At 44.2% G+C, this 18,409-nt stretch overlaps 1 protein-coding gene across 1 annotated transcript in view; it reads left to right on the top strand.

Annotated features, from left to right (window-relative positions):
• Nucleotides 1-18,409, top strand: part of Tnn (tenascin N) — a 67,824-nt gene that overhangs the window by 19,499 nt on the left and 29,916 nt on the right. The window contains exons 7-13 of the mRNA XM_070034422.1: nucleotides 3,657-3,920; nucleotides 7,161-7,424; nucleotides 8,159-8,422; nucleotides 11,646-11,909; nucleotides 13,912-14,172; nucleotides 15,639-15,902; nucleotides 18,046-18,309. Coding sequence (XP_069890523.1) covers nucleotides 3,657-3,920; nucleotides 7,161-7,424; nucleotides 8,159-8,422; nucleotides 11,646-11,909; nucleotides 13,912-14,172; nucleotides 15,639-15,902; nucleotides 18,046-18,309 — 1,845 coding nt within the window. The remainder of the gene's footprint in view (nucleotides 1-3,656; nucleotides 3,921-7,160; nucleotides 7,425-8,158; nucleotides 8,423-11,645; nucleotides 11,910-13,911; nucleotides 14,173-15,638; nucleotides 15,903-18,045; nucleotides 18,310-18,409) is intronic.

The following is an 18,409-nucleotide window of genomic DNA, read 5'->3' as shown; positions in this document are numbered from 1 at the left end:
ATCATTTTTCTACTGCTCAACAGATCAATTCACAGGTGACCACCATGAATGTGGAATAATCAGGTTTTGCAATTTCCATCTCTTTGAACAAGGCTTACTAGTATTCTAACATAGGTACTCAATGGTGGCCTACCAAATCTTATAAATCTTGCCTTGAATGTCTCTGACCTTGAATGGCTTGAGAAAGTTCTACCAGAGCTGCCAACGTCTGGAAAGTAGGAAGTTGCAGGTGTATGATGAAGAGGAAGTTGGAGGCAGGCCACTGCAGCTACTGGAAAAAGTACATTCTTGGTAGAGAGGGAGGTTTTGTCTCACAGAGGTGACCTTTTCTAGCAATCTGCCATATCATATTGTGCTCTCCTTTTCTTGTACCTCAGCATTTGGCTACTATCCTTGTTACAGGCTGAGAATGACCACGGAGAACAGTGAAGAGACTCTTTATGGCTTAAGCAATGAAGCAGTTAAGAGAAAGGGCATTGGAAAGGAGCAAAGAGCTCTAAGTTCTAGGCTGCTCCGAATCTAATTGGCTCTGTGAGCTTGGAGAAGTCACAACTCCTTTCTGGGCTAAACTTCCAAGTCTCCTACAACTCTGGCATGCTATGTTCTATATTTAGTTCCTATTCACAGCCAAGAAGCCTTTTTTCTGGCTCTACTCTTACCAAACCCAGGCCAGGAAAGCCCATCCCAAGGATAAACCAGCATCTGAGTAAAGAGTACTGTGAGAAAGAGTGGCTTTCCTCATTGGCCAAAGAGGAGAGAATTGGGAACTTTGTCTTACAAGTCAGCTTCTCAGCTCTGATGAGTTGATGGGCTACAAATCTAAAATATGATTAATAAAGGAGAGAACTAGGCTAATATAGAGGAGGGATATTCATGCCTTTGCTGGAAATGGGCAGAGATCTAGGAACTTAGAGACCATCTTGTTTTCCTTTTTTGTTTTTGTTTTTGGTTTGGTTGGTCCTGGGGCTTGAACTCTGGACCTGGGCACCGTCCCTCAGCTCTTCAGCTCAAGGCTAGTGCTCTACCACTTGAGCCACAGAACCACTTCCAACTTTTTCTGAGTTGTTTATTGGAGATGAGTCTCATGGACTTTCCTGCCTGGGCTGGCTTCAAACCATGATCCTCAATCTCAGCGTCTGGAGTAGCTAGGATGACAGGCGTGAGCCACCCATTCCCGGTTAGTGAGGATGTTCTTGTAGTCTTACTTTTCTAGTCCCAGTTCATTCCTAATTTCCCCAGATCGAGATAGGGCCTTTGTAGGGCTCTCCATATCCCTTCCTTAGAAAATGCAGAATTATTTCTTATACAGAAAGGACAAAAGGGTAGGGAGGGAATCCTTATTGTTACGCATGTTTTCTCCTGAACATGCTCTATGAGCCTGCTCATTCTCCTCACAGAATGTGGCCATTCTATCAGCGAGGGATACTCAGTGTTCCAGAGGCCACAGGCCAGGACCATTTTCTTTCCTCATTTGTCTCTCAAATTCTACTGCTGCTGGATTTCAGATTATAATAACTTCTCACGGCATACTTCAGTTTACTTACAAACTATGATCAGTATCAATAGTGGCTTCATAAGAACTGATTGATGATAGTGCTACTTAGGATACAGTGGTATAACACAGAACTATGTGATGTGCTAGAAAGGAAAGAATATTGGCCCATACTCCAGCCCAGCCTTGAGTCAGTGATCTCTTTCCTTAGCCTCTAAACTGCTGGGTTTCAGGCGTGTCCTATCATGCCCAGCTTGTTGGTTTTTTTTTTTTTTAAAGTAGACAGCTGGGCATGTTGGCATACATCAGTAACCTCAGCATTTCAGAAGGTGAGGCAGGGGAATGTGAGTTTGAGGTTAGTCTTGGCTACATAGCAAGACCCTATGGAAAAACAAAAACAAAACAAACAAAAAATGTCAAAAAAGCTAAGGCCAGCTGCTCATGCCTGAAATTCTAGTGACTCAGGAAGCTGAGATACAGAGGATTGTGGTTTGAGGCCAGTCTGGGCAGAAAAGTTCATGACATTCCATCTCCATAATAACTAGTAAAAAGCAGTGTGGAGCTATGGCTCAAGTGGTAAAATGCCAGCTGAGAAAGCAAGCCAAGCAAGCACAAGGTCCTGAATTTAAACCCTTGCACTTCCCAAACAAACAAACAAACACAAAAAAACAAACAAACAAAACAGGGGTGGGGGGGTGGAGAGAGAGACAGAGAGAGACAGAAAGACAGAGATGAGGGTGAGGGAGATGGGAAAAAAGAACAAAAATCAGAGATGTGCTGGGCATAGGTGGCTCACACCTGTAAGCCTAGCTAATCAGGACGCTGAGATCTGAGAACCATACTCTAAAGCCAGCCTGCATCGCAAAGTACATGAATACTCTTTTTTTTTTCTTTGTCAGTCCTGGGGTTTGAACACAGGGCTGGGCACTGTCCCTGAGCTTCTTTTGCTCAAGGCTAACACTGTACCACTTGAGCCACAGCACTACTTCCCACCTTTTCTGTTTATGTGTTACTGAAGAATCAAACCCAGGGCTTCATGCATGCTAGGCAAGCACTCTACCACTAAGCCACATTCCCAGCCCACATGAGTACTCTTATCATCTCCAATTAACCACCAAAAGCCCAGAAGTAGAGCTGTGGTTTAAGTGGTGGAGTGCTAGCCTTCAACACAAAAGCTCAGGGACATTGCCCAGGGCCTGAGTTCAAGTCCCAAGACTGGCACAACAAAAACCCACAAAAGCACAACAAAACAAACAAAACCAGAGATGCCAGAGCCCCTCTGAAGTGGAATCTCTGGCAGGTACTGAGTACCTGCTCAGTGCTGATCAAGTCTGAAAACCCCAAGGGTTAGCAATGGATTTCTAAGATCAAGAACTGAGGCTGTATTATTGGGAACTACATGTACGTCTGTAATATGACTGGCATATTGTTCTGGGTTGGCATGGATTTTATTAATTATTGCAAAATGGCATTACATTCCCTGGCATGTAATAGATGCACAATGAGTTGTGAAACAAATGAAATATGCTTTGAAAATTTTTCTTTGGAAATAGAAAGGAACTTTATAAAGTGCCAGGTCTAGAAACTGTAGTTTGGAAGGACTACAGGAGAAGGATTTTGTTGTTGTTGTTGGTGGTGGTGGTGGTTGTAGGGCTTGAGTTCAGGGCCTTGGCACTTTCCCTGAGCTTTTTTGCTCGAGACTAGCACTCTACCACTTTGAGCCACAAGTCCACTTTCAGTTTTCAGGTGGTTAATTGGAGATAAGAGTCTCACAGACTTTCCTACCAGTCTGGCTTCAAACTTCTGATCCTCAGATTTCAACCTCTTGAGTAGCTAAGATTATAGGCATAAGCTGCCAGAACCTGGCTAGAAGAAGTTTTGATTGGAAGAGGAATTTCAGGAATTCAATCTGGGTACCTAAGGCAAACACCTTGAAGGAGTTATCTTTCCCAGGGTTCAATCTAAGAGATTCCCCTAATGAGTTCAAGTAATTCAAAAATGGATTGCCTGTCCCAATGTAGGGTTTAAACAGAAGCCAGTTACCCCCACCTCCCCTACCAGCTTGTATTATGTAGACTACTGAACTAGGTCACACAAATTAGATTTAAAGCATCCATGATCTTGACCCGCCATTTTTTTTCTCCCCTTGTGTTTCTTTATGAAGAAATTGATGGTCCAACAAATGTGGTCACTAATCAAGTGACAGAAGACTCAGCGGCAGTGTCCTGGAAGCCCGTGAGGGCTGACATAGACAAGTACGTGGTACGCTACATTGCTCCAGACGGGGAAGCCAAGGAAAAGGCGGTACCCAAGGACCAGAGCAGCACCGTCTTGACCGGCCTGAAGCCAGGAGAGGCGTACAAAGTCTTTGTGTGGGCTGAGAGGGGCAACCAGGGGAGCAAGAAGGCGGACACCAAAGCGCTCACAGGTAACAGAAGAGGAAGACACGCCAGGCTCCTTCAGGGCAGGGCGAAGATGGATGTAGCGCATCTGAGGTTGCTGGCATCGCTGTTTTGTTTGCAGGGGTAGAGGATACTTGCAAAAGCAATTTTGGATTTCACAATTATGGATTTCTGCCCCCCCCTTTAACCACAAATGGAAGGAACTAGACTTTTTATTTCATATACAAGGGCATACTTATTTGAGCTGGAATTCTACCCTATCAGAGCGAAGTAACACTTTCTAATTTTCTTGTTTTTGAGTATGTAGCTAGAATCCCACCTACTCTGGAGGCAGGAGGATCGTGAGTTCAAGGTCAGCATAGGGAGTTAGTGTGATCCTGTTTCAAAAGCAAGCACAAAGTGGTAAAGACCTAGCTCAATTGGCAAAGGACTTGGGTTCAATCCCCCGTATCCACAAAGGGACAATAATAGACAGCGGGAGCTGGATTAAAGGAAAAGGGAGTTGTGGTGAGTACCGGTGCGGTATTGCCACTGGAGGGGAGGTGGTTAGGCATGGAGCTGAACTCTGGGAGAATGAAGGCAAAGTTCGTGGTCCATGTATATATGGTGTTGTAAGGTGAAAAGTGGAAAAGCCACATTTTATTTTTATTTTGTCGGTCGTGGGGCTTGAACTCTGGGCCTGGGTGCAGTCCCTCAGCTTTTCAGCTCAAGGCTAGCACTCTACCATTTGAACCACAGCACCCCTTCTGACTTTTACTGCTTATGTGGTGCTGAGGAATGGAACCCAGGGCCTCATGCATGCAAGGCAAGTGCTCTACCCCTGAGCCACCTTCCCAGCCCGGAGAAGCCACATTTTGAGAGGTCGAACTTTGGAGTCTTTATTGGAGCACTAGTTGTCTGCAGGCAGCCAATTGCTACAAAGGTCTGCAGTCTGCAAATACACTTTACACAGTTAGGAAACAGGCCAGAGAGGAAAGAAAGAACAAAACCAATGCCAACCAACCAATTCAGCTCCAATGGAGATCTGAAGTGGGAGGCCAGGCGACTGTAGAGCGGCCAGGAGACAGGAGGCAGGATGCTAACACAGAGACATGTGGCATGGTGTAATGGCCCCCAGTGCTGGTCTGGGCCTAAATGGGGTCTGGGATGGGGGCAGGGCACAGGAAACTCCCAGTCCTAGGCACTGGACTGACAGGTTCAGTAGCCTATCAGCCAAGGGCCTGCCCCTGCCGCCAGGGATTCAGGCAAGGCCATCACCTGGGAGGTGAGGGCTTTACCTTCTTCCACCATGAAGACAAGATGCCAGACCCTATCATCCATCATGTGGCCAAGATGGCACTGGCCAGACCTGGTCTCCCTACTTCAATGGTATTCATAGTCCTCTGATTAGAGAAGACCATGAAAAACATAAAATACAGTGAGTTATGTACTACAGATACCAAATTTTCTTGGCGCTGTGGGGACCTAATAAGTAGATACCCACCGGGTTGTCAGAGGAGGTGACACCTGAATGGAACTCCCGCCATTAGCAGTGGAAGTAGCATATGCAAAAATTTCAGGGAGACCAATGGGGCAGGGTAGACCTTTTTAAGTATTGTTCATGGTGGGCAGGTGGGCAGATGGATAGGTGGTACAGTAGGGTAGGTTGAGGCTAGAGTGTTATTGTCAGCTCAAAGTCCTAGGAGCTAGGTCATTTGTCCTTACGTGAAGTGTGTTCTGTTTTTGTTTGTTTGTTTTTACTGGTCCTGGGGCTTCAACTCAAGGGTCTGGGTGCTGTCTCTAAGACTCTTTGTGCTCAGGGCTAGAGCTCTACCACTTGAGCCACAGCACCACTTCCAGCTCTTTCTGAGTGGTTGATTGGCAATAAGAGTCTCACAGACTTTTCTGCCCAGGCTGGCTTAGAACCACGATCCTCAGATCTCAGCCTCCTGAGTAACTAGGAGTAACTGGTGTCCGGCTGACTCCGTACTCTCTTAAGACCAGTCTTTGCACGTGGCTGTGCATGGCACTGAGCTGGTTTACCATGCCTGGCAAGAGGAGGTATGCAGGTTTGAAATGCATTTGCTTCTCAGGAAGTTCAGCCTTACGAGGAACTGACTTAATTTTTTTGTGTATATGTGTGTGTATATGTGTATGTGTGTGTGTATATGGGTGTTGTGTGCAAACATGTGTGTGTACACATTGGTCTTAGAGCCTGAACTCAGGGCCTAGGCACTGTCCCTGAGCTTTTTCAGTTGTTTTTTTGGTCAAAGCTAGAGCTCTACCACTTGAGTCACAGCTCCACTTCTGGCTTTTTTTGTTTGTTTGTTTTTTGAGTAGTTAGAGAGAAGAATCTCACAGACTTTCTGGTCTGGATTGGCTTTGAACCATGGTCCTCAGATCTCAATCTCCTGAGTAGCTAGGATTACAGGCATGAGCCACTTAGAGCCTGGCTCTAATGATCTTATTTTTAAAACATGGTAATAAAGGCATCATTTCTAACTATCTATCAAGTTGCTTGGGTTTGGACTTGCTAAGGGTTTGCTCTTTTGAGGAGAAAATGATCATTCATACCTCTTTGGTAATAACGAGGCGTATAAACATGCACTGCGCAGTGTCACTTAGTATTCACCCTAGCTGGTGATGGAGGTGGGCGGTACTGATGTTTCCTTCCTTGTGGAGGTGAGGAGACAAAGACTTACATTACACAGCCTGTCCCAAGTGAGAAATGGTGGAGACCGTGTTCTAACCCACTTTACCCATCTAGAGACTCAGGAAGATTCTACAAGTAAGATTTTTTTTCTAGGTCAGGCCACAAGCATTAATTTAAAACTCTCCTGGTTCCTCACCAGTCATGATATTTTACATAGAAATAACTGACAGCTCCTACTCATAGGATATTTTCTTCCCAAAGAACATACTGGAGCAGATGGAGAAAATTATTGAAATTCATTTGCTTTCAGGTAAAAGGAATTAGGAGTATATTATATAAATCCAGGCTAGAGGGAAAATTAGTATGTAGAGACAAGTTCTTTTTAATCCAAAAGCAACTTGTGGGTAAAGTTCACAGAGTCCTTCTAAAAGTGAGCTAGGTCTGAAAACTTTACTCATTAAGTTCATTGACTTTTTGACCAGTTGTTTAATGAAAACCTTTAAGTTCTCTCAACCATTGACATAATAGCTGACTCAAATGTATTGAGTTCCTTATTTTGGCTGTGTTCGTGCTAGTCTTTCAGAAACTTTCAGGGAGCTAAAAGCTATCTTCTTCTTTTATATCTTTCTTCAAGAACTTGACAGCCCTGCCAACCTGGTGACCGACCGGGTGACAGAGAACACCGCCAGTGTCTCCTGGGATCCAGTGGAGGCTGACATTGACAGGTATGTGGTGAGCTACACCTCTGTCGACGGCGAGACCAGGGAGGTTCCAGTGGACAAGGAGAAGAGCAGCACCGTCCTCACAGGCCTGAGGCCAGGCGTGGAGTACAAAGTCTACGTGTGGGCTCAGAAAGGGGATAGAGAAAGCAAGAAGGCCAATACCAAGGCCCCCACAGGTAACTAGACAGAGATGGTTAACTGGAATTGAATTTTGAGCTTGGGGATTGTGTATAGGATATCAAAGGCCTAAATGTTTTGGTCTGTCGTGTGGCTTGAACTCAGGGCCTGGTGCTGTCCCTGAACTCTTTTGCTCAAGGCTAGTGCTCTACCTCTTTGTGCCACAGCGCCACTTCTGGTTTTTTGGTGGTTTGTTGGGGATAAGAGTCTCACAGACTTTTCTGCCCGGGTTGGCTTTGAACTGCGATACTCAGATCCCAACCTCCTGAGTAGCTAGGATTACCGGTGAGAGCCACCGGTGGTTGGCTTGCAGTTAGAATCTTAATGATGTGAGACTGCCAGTGAGCTTTAGGAATGACCTCAGTGGGATATTCCTCCCTTGACAGCCGTGAGCTGCTCATGAAATCACTTGATCTCCAGAGGGAGTTTATGGGTATGGGTACAGTGTTTATAGCAGGCTCAGCCGAGATGTGTTTAGGAACTGGTTGGGCATTATTTGTGATAATCCTTCTAGAGTGTTGCCAATAAATAACTTTTGGTAAAATGGCAAATTACTTACTTAACTGACATCAGAGCAGATATGCAATTGATAGTCTTGATATGCTACGTGCTTCTAAGAAGACACTTTAGAGAGGTGAAAGCCATGAATTATAACAGTGAAGTTGTGGCACTGGGGTAGTGGGTGTGGCTCGCACTGTCAGAGCTTAGGATTTCCCAAACATTTTCTTTTCAGATATTGACAGTCCCAAAAACTTGGTGACTGACCGGGTGACAGAGAATACGATCAGTGTCTCCTGGGAGCCTGTGCAGGCCAGCATCGACAGGTATGTGGTGAGCTACACCTCTGCTGATGGAGAGACAAAGGAGGTTCCAGTGGGGAAAGAGAAGACCAGCACCATCCTGACAGACCTGAGGCCAGGCATGGAGTACAAGGTCCATGTGTGGGCCCAGAAAGGGACCCAGGAGAGCAGGAAGGCCAATACCAAGGCCCCCACAGGTAACAGAGCATGCGCTATTACTTCACCATTGCTAAGCTTATGGTCTGTCTAGGTGAGTTTTTCTGATTTTGACCTTGACGGACAAAGATACTTTGTTTACCAGAGACCTCCATAAAAATCATGTACCCCTCACTTCCTTTGAATAGTTTCTCTTAGAGTTCATATCTCATAATGTGGTATCCAAGTTTGATTGACGGTTATTGCTTCTAGTCCCCCATTCTTCTTCTGTCTCATGATTGTGAAGACACTGAAATTTTCACCTGGGTAAAGAATAAATAGGATGAAAACACAAACAGCTATTAGACTGAGAGAGTCAGACTGGTGGATTGTATTCCCAAATTAATCTTTGTTTGTTTGTATTTAGTTTTGTTTTTAAACTGCTCACCAGTTTAAGCCATTCCTATGAAGCTTGTGCTTGCTTCTGCCTTTTGGCTGAATTTTTTAGACAGAAATAATTGCAGTGTTTTGTCAGCTAAAATTAAGCCAGGATCTAGTTCCCCAAATGCCAATTTTTTAAGTAACAAAAATGTCTATTTCTAGGTAGGAGCCCCCCCCTTCATTTACAGTTGTCCATTTGCATGCCAGCCGCCTGCTGTGGAAGGGAACTCAGCGCCTCTTGGGCCTTCCTCTTTGTACTTTAAGCACCAATCTTCCAGCTTGCTAAGTGCAATTTTGGATGCATTAGTGTTTGGCACATCTGGGAAACACACATTGAGGAGTGGCTAGACTCAAGCAGAGGAGAGATGTGAGGAGAAGCCCGGTGTCCGGAGGAAAGAGTTTGAGGGATCAGAAGGGAAGAGGGGTAGGTGAAAGGTCGAGATGGAGGAAAATCCAAGAGTCAGAAGAGAAGAGTAGTCAGGGATTAAAGGCAGACAGGCCAAGAATCATGGAAAGCCTTCCTTGACTTTAGCGTGGCCTGTCATGGGGCCTGATGAATGTTCGAGCTGGCTCCTCTTTTGGAGCACTTTTGTGCTTATTTCCCACTGGGAATCTCTCACTGCAATCCTCTTGTGGGCAAATGCTTATCTCTCCCGGTCTCTTGTTCTCCTTCTTCTATCCAGAGGACACCAGAGGGTGGGCTCCAGCACCACTAATGGAGTTACTAGGTGATTCTAGGTAGGACAACCCTAGATTCTTCTGTGCTTGGCCCACATCTAGTCCATGCAGAACAGACATGCCTCCTTTGTCCATTCAGTGGGTGGCTGTACAGGCTTTTTTCAATGCTATAGCTTCTCTTGCTTGGCACCAAACAACCAGCTTTTCTGTCAACCCTTAGATATTTGAGTCATGTGTTAAAAAAAAACAACAACAAACCAACCTTCAGTGTTCCCTACCCTTTACAAGGGATTTCTCCACCTTTTCACTGTTGACATGTTGAGTCGGACAATTTATTTGTTGCCCAGGTATAGCTTGGGTCATGTAGGATGTTCAGCAACATCCTTGGTGTCTACCCATTAGATGCCAGTAAGCTCCCACCTTTCACTGACATTGCTAATCACCCCCTTGAGATTTCTTTTCTACTCTGCACACCACAAATTCTGTACAGGATCCTACTAAAATCGCTTATTTAAGGATTGGGTCCTGCTTCTAGGACTCACAGGGTAGCTCTGTTCAAATAATTCCAACTCACTGACCTCTCTAACTGCTGTCTCTTTCTCTCTCTCTTTCTCTCTCTCCCTCTGTGAAGTATTACTACGTGCTTTATTTTTTCCTTTGCCATTCAACCAAGCAGTTTATGAGCACAATGCATCTTGATCAATGTCACCCCTTTCAGCATTCTCACTCATCCCTCCCAACCTACCCCTTCCCTCACTCTTCTTAGTTTTATAGACTGGAGATGGTTGGTTAGCCACAGAGTCATAGAACTGTTGAGCCAGCCTTGGTGGTGGGCCAGGGGTTGGAATATAGATACCAAGCTTCCTGGAGTCAAAGCCTAAATGAACATATATAAAAGGACCTTTGAGCAAATAATTTTAGGGAAATGAGTTTTGCAAGAAATATTTAGATTTAAGAAGCGATACTATTTTTCTTCGTGCAATACAGTTTTGGTAACCTTGGGTGTGTGTAGTAGACTGAAGCATCAAACTGATAGCTTTGCTGAAAAGAGTTCATAGTCACTGGGCAGGCTGAGAATAGCCATAAGAGACACACTATTCATTTGTAGACTACAACGACTCTATAAGATATAAATTGGTAATGTCTTCCCGTTTTGTATATCTTCCCCCTAGGGAAGAAATTGAGGTATAGAAGATGGTTTACTCTTTATTGCATTTTGAATTACAGAGTGGCTATTCTTTGGCTTCAGAGATGCAACGGTTGGCATACTTTAACATTTTCAAATGCTTCCTCTACTTTTGCTTGCTTATTTGTGACACGGTCCCATTAGGTGGCCCAGGCTGGCCTTGAACTTGAGATCCTCCTGCTTCCATTCTGAAGCACAAAGCATTACACAAAACAAACACAACTTGCACAACATCCATTTTCTTAATTATAATATTTTATTATTCTTCCTTTTTTGGTGGTACATTGTTTGAAATCATGGTGCTCTACCACCCTATCAAGGTACCTAACACTTTTTCACTTTTAATCATTTTTCTAATAGGTTTCACTTTTTGCCTGGGACAGCCTGGATCCATGATCCTCCTATTTCTACATCCCATAAATTTTTCTACATCATTTTATATTGCTTTACAGATCTAAGTACAGAGATCTGTACAATAGCTGTAACATCTTGATTTTATAAATACAGAAGTAAGTGAAGCAGCACACATAAGGTCAGAAAACAAGTCAGCAAATTATGCAGGTAGATGTACTCCTGGAATATTAATGTTTGAAAAAGCTTGAAAATCAAAGTTATAGCAGATTTTAGAAGTGAAGAGGCTGAAGCACAGGGAGAGGCAGCTGAGTTGCTAAGGACTGACCGATGGCAGGCTGGGGTAAGATTCATGGCCTGATGACTGAAGTCTCAGCTGCCTCCTCCTCTCATCTCTGCCTGTCAGGCTGACACTAGAACCCAGGCCCTCTCACTCCTGCTGTGGTGCTCATTCCACTGTCTGTGCTGCCTCTCTGAGGAGCCAAAACTCCAGCTGTGGAGTACATGAAACAACTGAAAACCAGATATGAGCTGATCAAACCCTAAGAACAGGAAACACAGTCCAAGAAAATGGTCTCTCCCTACTGTGCCTGTGACTAGAACTTACTGATCAGAACTTTCTCTTGCAGACATTGACAGCCCCAAAAACTTGATGACTAAGCAGGTGACAGAGAACACCGCCACTGTTTCCTGGGACCCAGTGGAGGCCGACATTGATAAGTATGTGGTGCGTTACACCTCTGCGGATGGAGAGACCAGGGAGGTTCCAGTGGGGAAAGAGAAGACCAGCACCGTCCTGACAGGCCTGAGGCCAGGAGTGGAGTACAAGGTCGATGTGTGGGCCCAGAAGGGGGCCAGGGAGAGCAGGAAAGTCAACACAAAGGCTCCCACAGGTAATGAACATCAGAGTTTGGGAAAGCAACAATACCTTGTCATGGTAAGCTTATGGGAAGATGTGATTTTCCTCCTCTCACTTTCACCCACACCAAAAACCAATAATCTGTTAGACTTTTCCTGGTGGGTACGAAGCCAGTTGTAAAGTGGTCATCCCATCCCATTCCTGCATGTTCTTTAACACAGTATTCCCAAATATCAGCTGCATACTTGGCTCTTATACAGATTCATGGTGACTGGTCACTGCTTTTCCATGGTGCACTTCACTGCAGTAACTTTCAAAGCATTCTTCTCGTAAAGGAAAAGAGATACAGAAGCCATGTGTTTTATGTTGTGATGTCTTTAGAAAGAGTGTGCCAAATGCAGTATAGTCTTCTCTGGACATCCTGTGTTTGGCTTCACCCTTTAGCTGAATTATGCATACTTGTAATTCCATCTACTTGGAAGGCAGAGACAGGACTATCTTGAGCTGGAAGTCAGGAAAATTTAGGAAATAAGGGCTGGGTTATTGTTCGAGGGATAGAGTGCTTGCCAAACATATTCTAGGCCTGGGGTTCAATCCCCAAGAGTGTAAAAAATTAATTTGCCCTTTAAAGTATGTAATTTAATAATTTCATTATATTCACATTTGCACAACCATTACCAACGTCTAAAATTAATGTGTGTGTGTGTGTGTATGTGTGTGTGTGTGTGTGTGTGTGTGTGTGTGTGTGTGTGTGTGTGTGTGTCCTGGATCTTGAACTCAGGGCCTGGCACTATCCTTGAGATTCTTTGCTCAATGCTAGTGATCTACTACTTGAGCCATAGCTCCACTTCTGGTTCTTTTGGTGGTTAACTGGAGATAAGATTCTCATGGACTTCTCTGCCTGGCTGGCTTCAAACTGATCCTCGGATCTCAGCCTCCTGAGTAGCTACGGTTATAGGCATGAGCCACTGGTGTCTGCCTTAGTTAGATAAATTTTGCCAACAAAAAGAACCTCGTGTCTATTCCCAGTCATGCTCTATGCTCAGTACCTCCGATAAGTAACAACTGCTCTGTCTGTATTAATTTTGCTTTTCTGGACATTCCTTTTATGTGGGATCCTCTAATATGAGGCCTTTCATGACCAACTTCTTTCATGAAGGGTATGTTCCAGTTCATCCCTGTTGTAGCATGGGTCAGCTCTAACTTTTATTGTGAATGAGTACTTCATTGTATAGGTAGGCACGGTTGTTTATCCATTGGTCCTATGTTGAATGTTTAAGTTATTTCTACTCTTTGACTATTAGGAATGCCAATGCTAAGAACATTTGTGTGCAAGTTTTTGTATATACAAATGTCATAATTTCTGTTAGGTATATGTTTTGAGGTAGAATTTTCTGATTATTTGGTAATTCTAACTTTAATTCTTGAGTACAACTGTACTATTTTTTTTTTTTTTTTGGGTCCGGTCGTGGGGCCTGAACTCTGGGCCTGGGCGCTGTCCCTCAGCTCTTTTAGCTCAAGGCTAGCGCTCTACCACTTGAGCCACAGCACCACTTCCAGCTTTTTTCTTTTTGCTTATGTGGTGCTGAGGAATCGAACCCAGGGCCTCAGGCTTGCAAGGCAAGCGCTCTACCACTGAGCCACCTTCCCAGCCCCCAAATGTGTTAATCAGCCCATGTTTTCAGATGAGGAAACTGAGGTAGCTGACTTGTCCAAGGCCATGGCTGAGCTATGGCAAAGCTGAGGTAAAACTCTGTCTTGTGATCAGAGTCCGAAGCGTTTCTTGCCCCTCATGTCTGCCACTTAGACTGACACTAGAACCTAGGCCCTGTAACTCCGGCTTTAGTTCCGCTGTCTGTACTACTCCCTCAGGAGCCAAGGGTTTTGCCGTGATGACAAGGTCCCTGACCATGAAATGACTGAGAAACAATGTACGAGACGGGTGAATTTGAAGGGCAGAAACTCTCTCAGTTCAAGAGAATGGTCTCTCTGTGTGCCTGTTACTAGACTTGATGAAGCAGCACTTTTTCTCTTAGACATTGACAGCCCCAAAAACTTGAAGACTAAGCAAGTGACAGAGAACACTGCCACCCTGTCCTGGGACCCAGTCGAGGCTGACATTGATAGGTATGTGGTGCGCTACACCTCTGCGGATGGAGAGACCAAGGAGATTCCAGTGGGGAAGAGGACCAGCACCATCCTGACAGGCCTGAGGCCGGGAGTGGAGTACAAGGTCGATGTGTGGGCCCAGAAGGGGGCCAGGGAGAGCAGGAAGGCCAACACAAAGGCTCCCACAGGTAATGAACATCTGTTTGGGAAAGGCAACACTAATTCATGGTAAACTGATGGAATTGCATTTGATTTTCTTACCCGACCTTGAGAGAAATCAGTGAGTTATTAAACGATCATGATGAAGGCTTTTGTGTCGATGAGGTGGTCACATCAACCCATCCTCAGTTTTCTTGAACACATTAACCCCAAATATTGGCCTCGTACTTCTGTCGTATAGAGATTTATGGTGATCAGTCACTGTTCTTCTGTTCGGTATTTCCTTGGTGTCAGTTTCAAAATATTCCTTTTAAAAAGGAAGAGATATAAAGAAGCCATGCATGATGTTACTGTGTGTAAGTGGTTCGAGGAAATTGTGTGTGTGTGTGTGTGTGTGTGTGTGTGTGTGTGTGTGTGTGTGTGTGTGTGTGTGTGCATGCCAATCCTGGGGTTTAAATTCAAGGCCAGGTGGTGTCCCTAAACTTTTGTGCTCTAGGATAACACTTTACCACATTGAGCTACAGTGCCATTTTTGGCTTTTGGTGGTTAATTGGAAATAAGAGTCTTATTGACTTTCCTGCCCGGGCCGGCTTTGAACCCCGGTCATCAGATGTCAGTCTCCCGAGTAGCTAGGATCAGAGGCATGAGCCACCAACACCTGGCCTGAGGAAGTGGTTTTTGTGATTTCTTTGGAGATGACAAGAAGGTTTACTACTTTTTTTCTTTTCTTTTAGCTGAATACATTCTCCTTTGAGTAGTATATGTTCTGCTGCAATGATCGTGTGCTTGACATTCACCCACCCTTCAGTGAATGTGATGGCACACACCAGTAATCCCAGGCACTTGGAGGGCTGATGAGTTCAAAGCCAGCTCAGGCAGAAAAATATTTTCAGTTTATCCATGCTGCAGCTTCATTGTATCATCCATGTTAGGTTTATTATGAATAGATAATTCATTATATGAATAGGTGCATTTGTTTTGTCCTTCGTTGAACAACAAAGGACAAATAACAATGCTAATAAAAATGAGTATTTGTATACAAGTTTTTGAGTGTATGAATGATAACATTTCTCTTAGTTAGATGCCTTGGAGTGGAATTGCTTGATTATTTGGTAGTTATCACTTGAATTTCTGAGTAGATCACACTATTTCCAAAGGTGCCACAAAGTATTAATCTAAGGCCCACATTACAGATGAGGAAACTGAGGTATATAGTCAGAGGCATCTGAATTGTGGCCCAAGGGGCTTCCTGACCCTGTCAGGCTGACAGTAGAACTCAGCTACTGTAACTCTCTGGCTCTGGTGCTCTTTTCATTGTCTTGTGCTGCCTCTTTCTGGGTCCAGGAATCCAGATGTGGAGATGAGGTCTATGCTCATGAAACAGTTGATAACAGCATATAAAATAAGCAATCCATAAGAAAAAGGAATTCACTCAGACACAGAGCAAAGTAGTCTCTCTTTTATACCCGTTACTGAATTCTACTTATCTGTTTAGACATTGACAGCCCGAAAAACTTGGTCACTGAACAGGTGACAGAGAACTCTGCCACCGTCTCCTGGGACCCGGTAGAGGCTGACATTGACAGATATGTGGTGCGCTACACCTCTGTTGATGGAGAGACCAGGGAACTTCTGGTTGGGAAGGATCAAAGCAGCACCGTCTTGACAGGCATGAGACCAGGTGTGGACTACATATTTGAAGTGTGGGCCCAGAAAGGGACCCGGGAGAGCAAGAAAGCCACCACCAAGGCCCCCACAGGTAATTGTTACTCTCCTTTTATAACGCAGCATGTATTTATTACCTTTGCCTAAAGGAGGTCAAATTTGGGTTTCCTTCTCTGATGCTGGTAAACCGCAATCACTGTAGATGACCTAAATGGTATATTGTCATAGTACTCACCGATCTCTCAATTCTTTTAACACATTATTTTATAATAAGGTCCTCGTTTTCAGCCTCTTATTTTGGCATTTATGAAGATTTAAGATAGTCTGAAGATGTAGCTGTAGAGTGCTCGCATAGCATGCGTAAGGCCCCGGGTGAATCTTCAGCCTCAAGAAGAAGCAAAACAAAACAATGTAGTTAATGGTGATTTTCACACTGTTTTAATCGTGGACTTCTTTTGTTGGTCAATCTCAGAATATCTGTCTTGTAACAAAAGACATAAAAATATATGGTAGGATATGTGTCCTAATTATTTTAGGGAAAGGATTTATTGCTTTCTTAGTGAATACATTCTTTGTGTGCTGTGGTTCCATTCTGAGGATCCTACTTTTACAATTATAGACAATAACAGCTCATAATTTGCAGGCTTTTCCATCTGTTTCCCCCTTTGTTATACCTCATTAGGATATATTTACAAGGGCTGCGGGTGTGATGGCTCAAGTGATGGAGCACCTGCTTAGCAAGCCTGGAAACCTGAATGCAGCCCCCAAAGGATGTATACTTTACAGTGTACAATAGAGCTAGCTTAGTATATTTACAGAACTGTACAATAATTCTCAGTGTCCCTCTCTAAAAGAACTAGTAATGGGAGTGAATACACCCCTTCCCACTCTTTCCAGCCCTGCTAACAACTACATTCTGTCTGCATGGGTTTCTTTTCTCTGGACATTTTCTTTACATGGAATTATACACTGTGTGGCTCTTTACGACTGACTTCTGCCATAAAGCATAATGTTTTCTAGAACCATATTTTCTGGGATTATCCATATTGCAGCTTATATCAAGACTTAATTTTTATTGTGAATTAATATTTCATTGTGGAAATGCATGTTTGTTTTTCCATTGTTAGACATTTGGGTTGCTTCTTTTTTCTCTATTATGAATAATGATGGTGCTATTTGTGTATAAGGTTATTTTCGGGGGGATATGTGTACTGAGGGGCCATCCCAGGACCTGGCCCATGATGGACAAGTGCTCTCTCACCTAACTATTCTCCCATCTCCTGTGTTCAAGTTTTTGCATGCATATACGTCATCATTTCCCTTAGGCATGTGCTAAGAGTGGAATTGCTGAATTATTTGATAATTCTAACTAATTTTGCAGAATGTTTTCAAAACACAATTTTATATGCCCATCAATGAAAAAGTCCTCACTTATTGATGCTCAGAGGAGTTTGTTGAGTCTGTGCAAAAGGAGTTCATACAGCCAGGTGCCGCTGGCTCAGGCCTGTAATCCTAGCTACTCAAGAGGCTGAGATCTGAGGATCATGGTTCAAAGCCAGCCAGGGTAGAAAAGTCCATGAGGCTCTTATCTACAATATACTACTCAGAAACAATCCAGAAATGGTGCTGTGGCTCAAGTGGTAGAGCTCTAGCCTTGAGCACAGAGAGGCTCAGGGACAGAGCTCAGGCCCTGAGTTCAAGCCCCAGGACTGAAGAAAAAAAAAGGTAATATTGCCATTTTATAGCCGATAATCCCCAAATACAGAGAGATACATGGTTTCTGAAATTCATATAGTTAGCTGATGATTCATGGTGTTTGCTTCGTGAAATATTCAGTAATATTAAGGTACCTCTAAGGTTGTGTTAATCTACAGCAAATATTATAGATGAGGAAATTGAGGTGTAGTCAGAAGCAGCTGAGTTGTCCAAGGCTGTGGTCAGCCAGTGGTCGAACTGGAGTAATATTCATGATGATTAGAGTCCAACAAATATGCTACTTTCTACCCCTCAACTGTGCCTCTCAGGGTGAGACTAGACCCCAACCCCTCTAACTCCAGATGTGAAACTCACTCACTCCACTGTCTTGTGCACCTCCTCGAGGAGCCAAGAGTCCAGCAGAAGATGAAGAAGTTGTGCATGAAACAACCGCAAACCAAGCATGAGACAGGAGAATGTAAGCACAGGAAACCTCCTCACTCTTTTGTGCCTGTTACTCATGTTTATTGACTTGCCTTTAGACATTGATGGCCCGAAAAATCTGGTGACTGATCAAATGACAGAGAACACCGCCAGTGTCTCCTGGGATCCGGTGGAGGCTGACATTGACAGGTATGTGGTGCGCTACACCTCTGCTGATGGAGAGACCTGGGAGGTTCCAGTGGACAAGGAGAAGAGCAGCACCGTCCTCACAGGCCTGAGGCCAGGCGTGGAGTACAAATTCGATGTGTGGGCCCAGAAAGGGATCCAAGAGAGCAGGAAGGCCAGCACCAAGGCCCCCACAGGTAAACAACTTTGCCCTTTGAGAATGTTAACACCTGTCATGGTAAGCCTGTGGGAAGATATTGAATTTTCCTACTGGGTCCCTGGCAGAAATCAATGATC

Source organism: Dipodomys merriami, unplaced genomic scaffold (genome assembly GCF_024711535.1).
Source record: "Dipodomys merriami isolate MVZ:Mamm:240054 unplaced genomic scaffold, mDipMer1.0.p SCAF_24, whole genome shotgun sequence".
Classification (NCBI taxonomy): Eukaryota; Metazoa; Chordata; class Mammalia; order Rodentia; family Heteromyidae; genus Dipodomys; species Dipodomys merriami.
The sequence above is the reverse complement of the archived record's forward strand: the minus strand, read 5'-3'. Positions and strand labels throughout refer to the sequence as shown.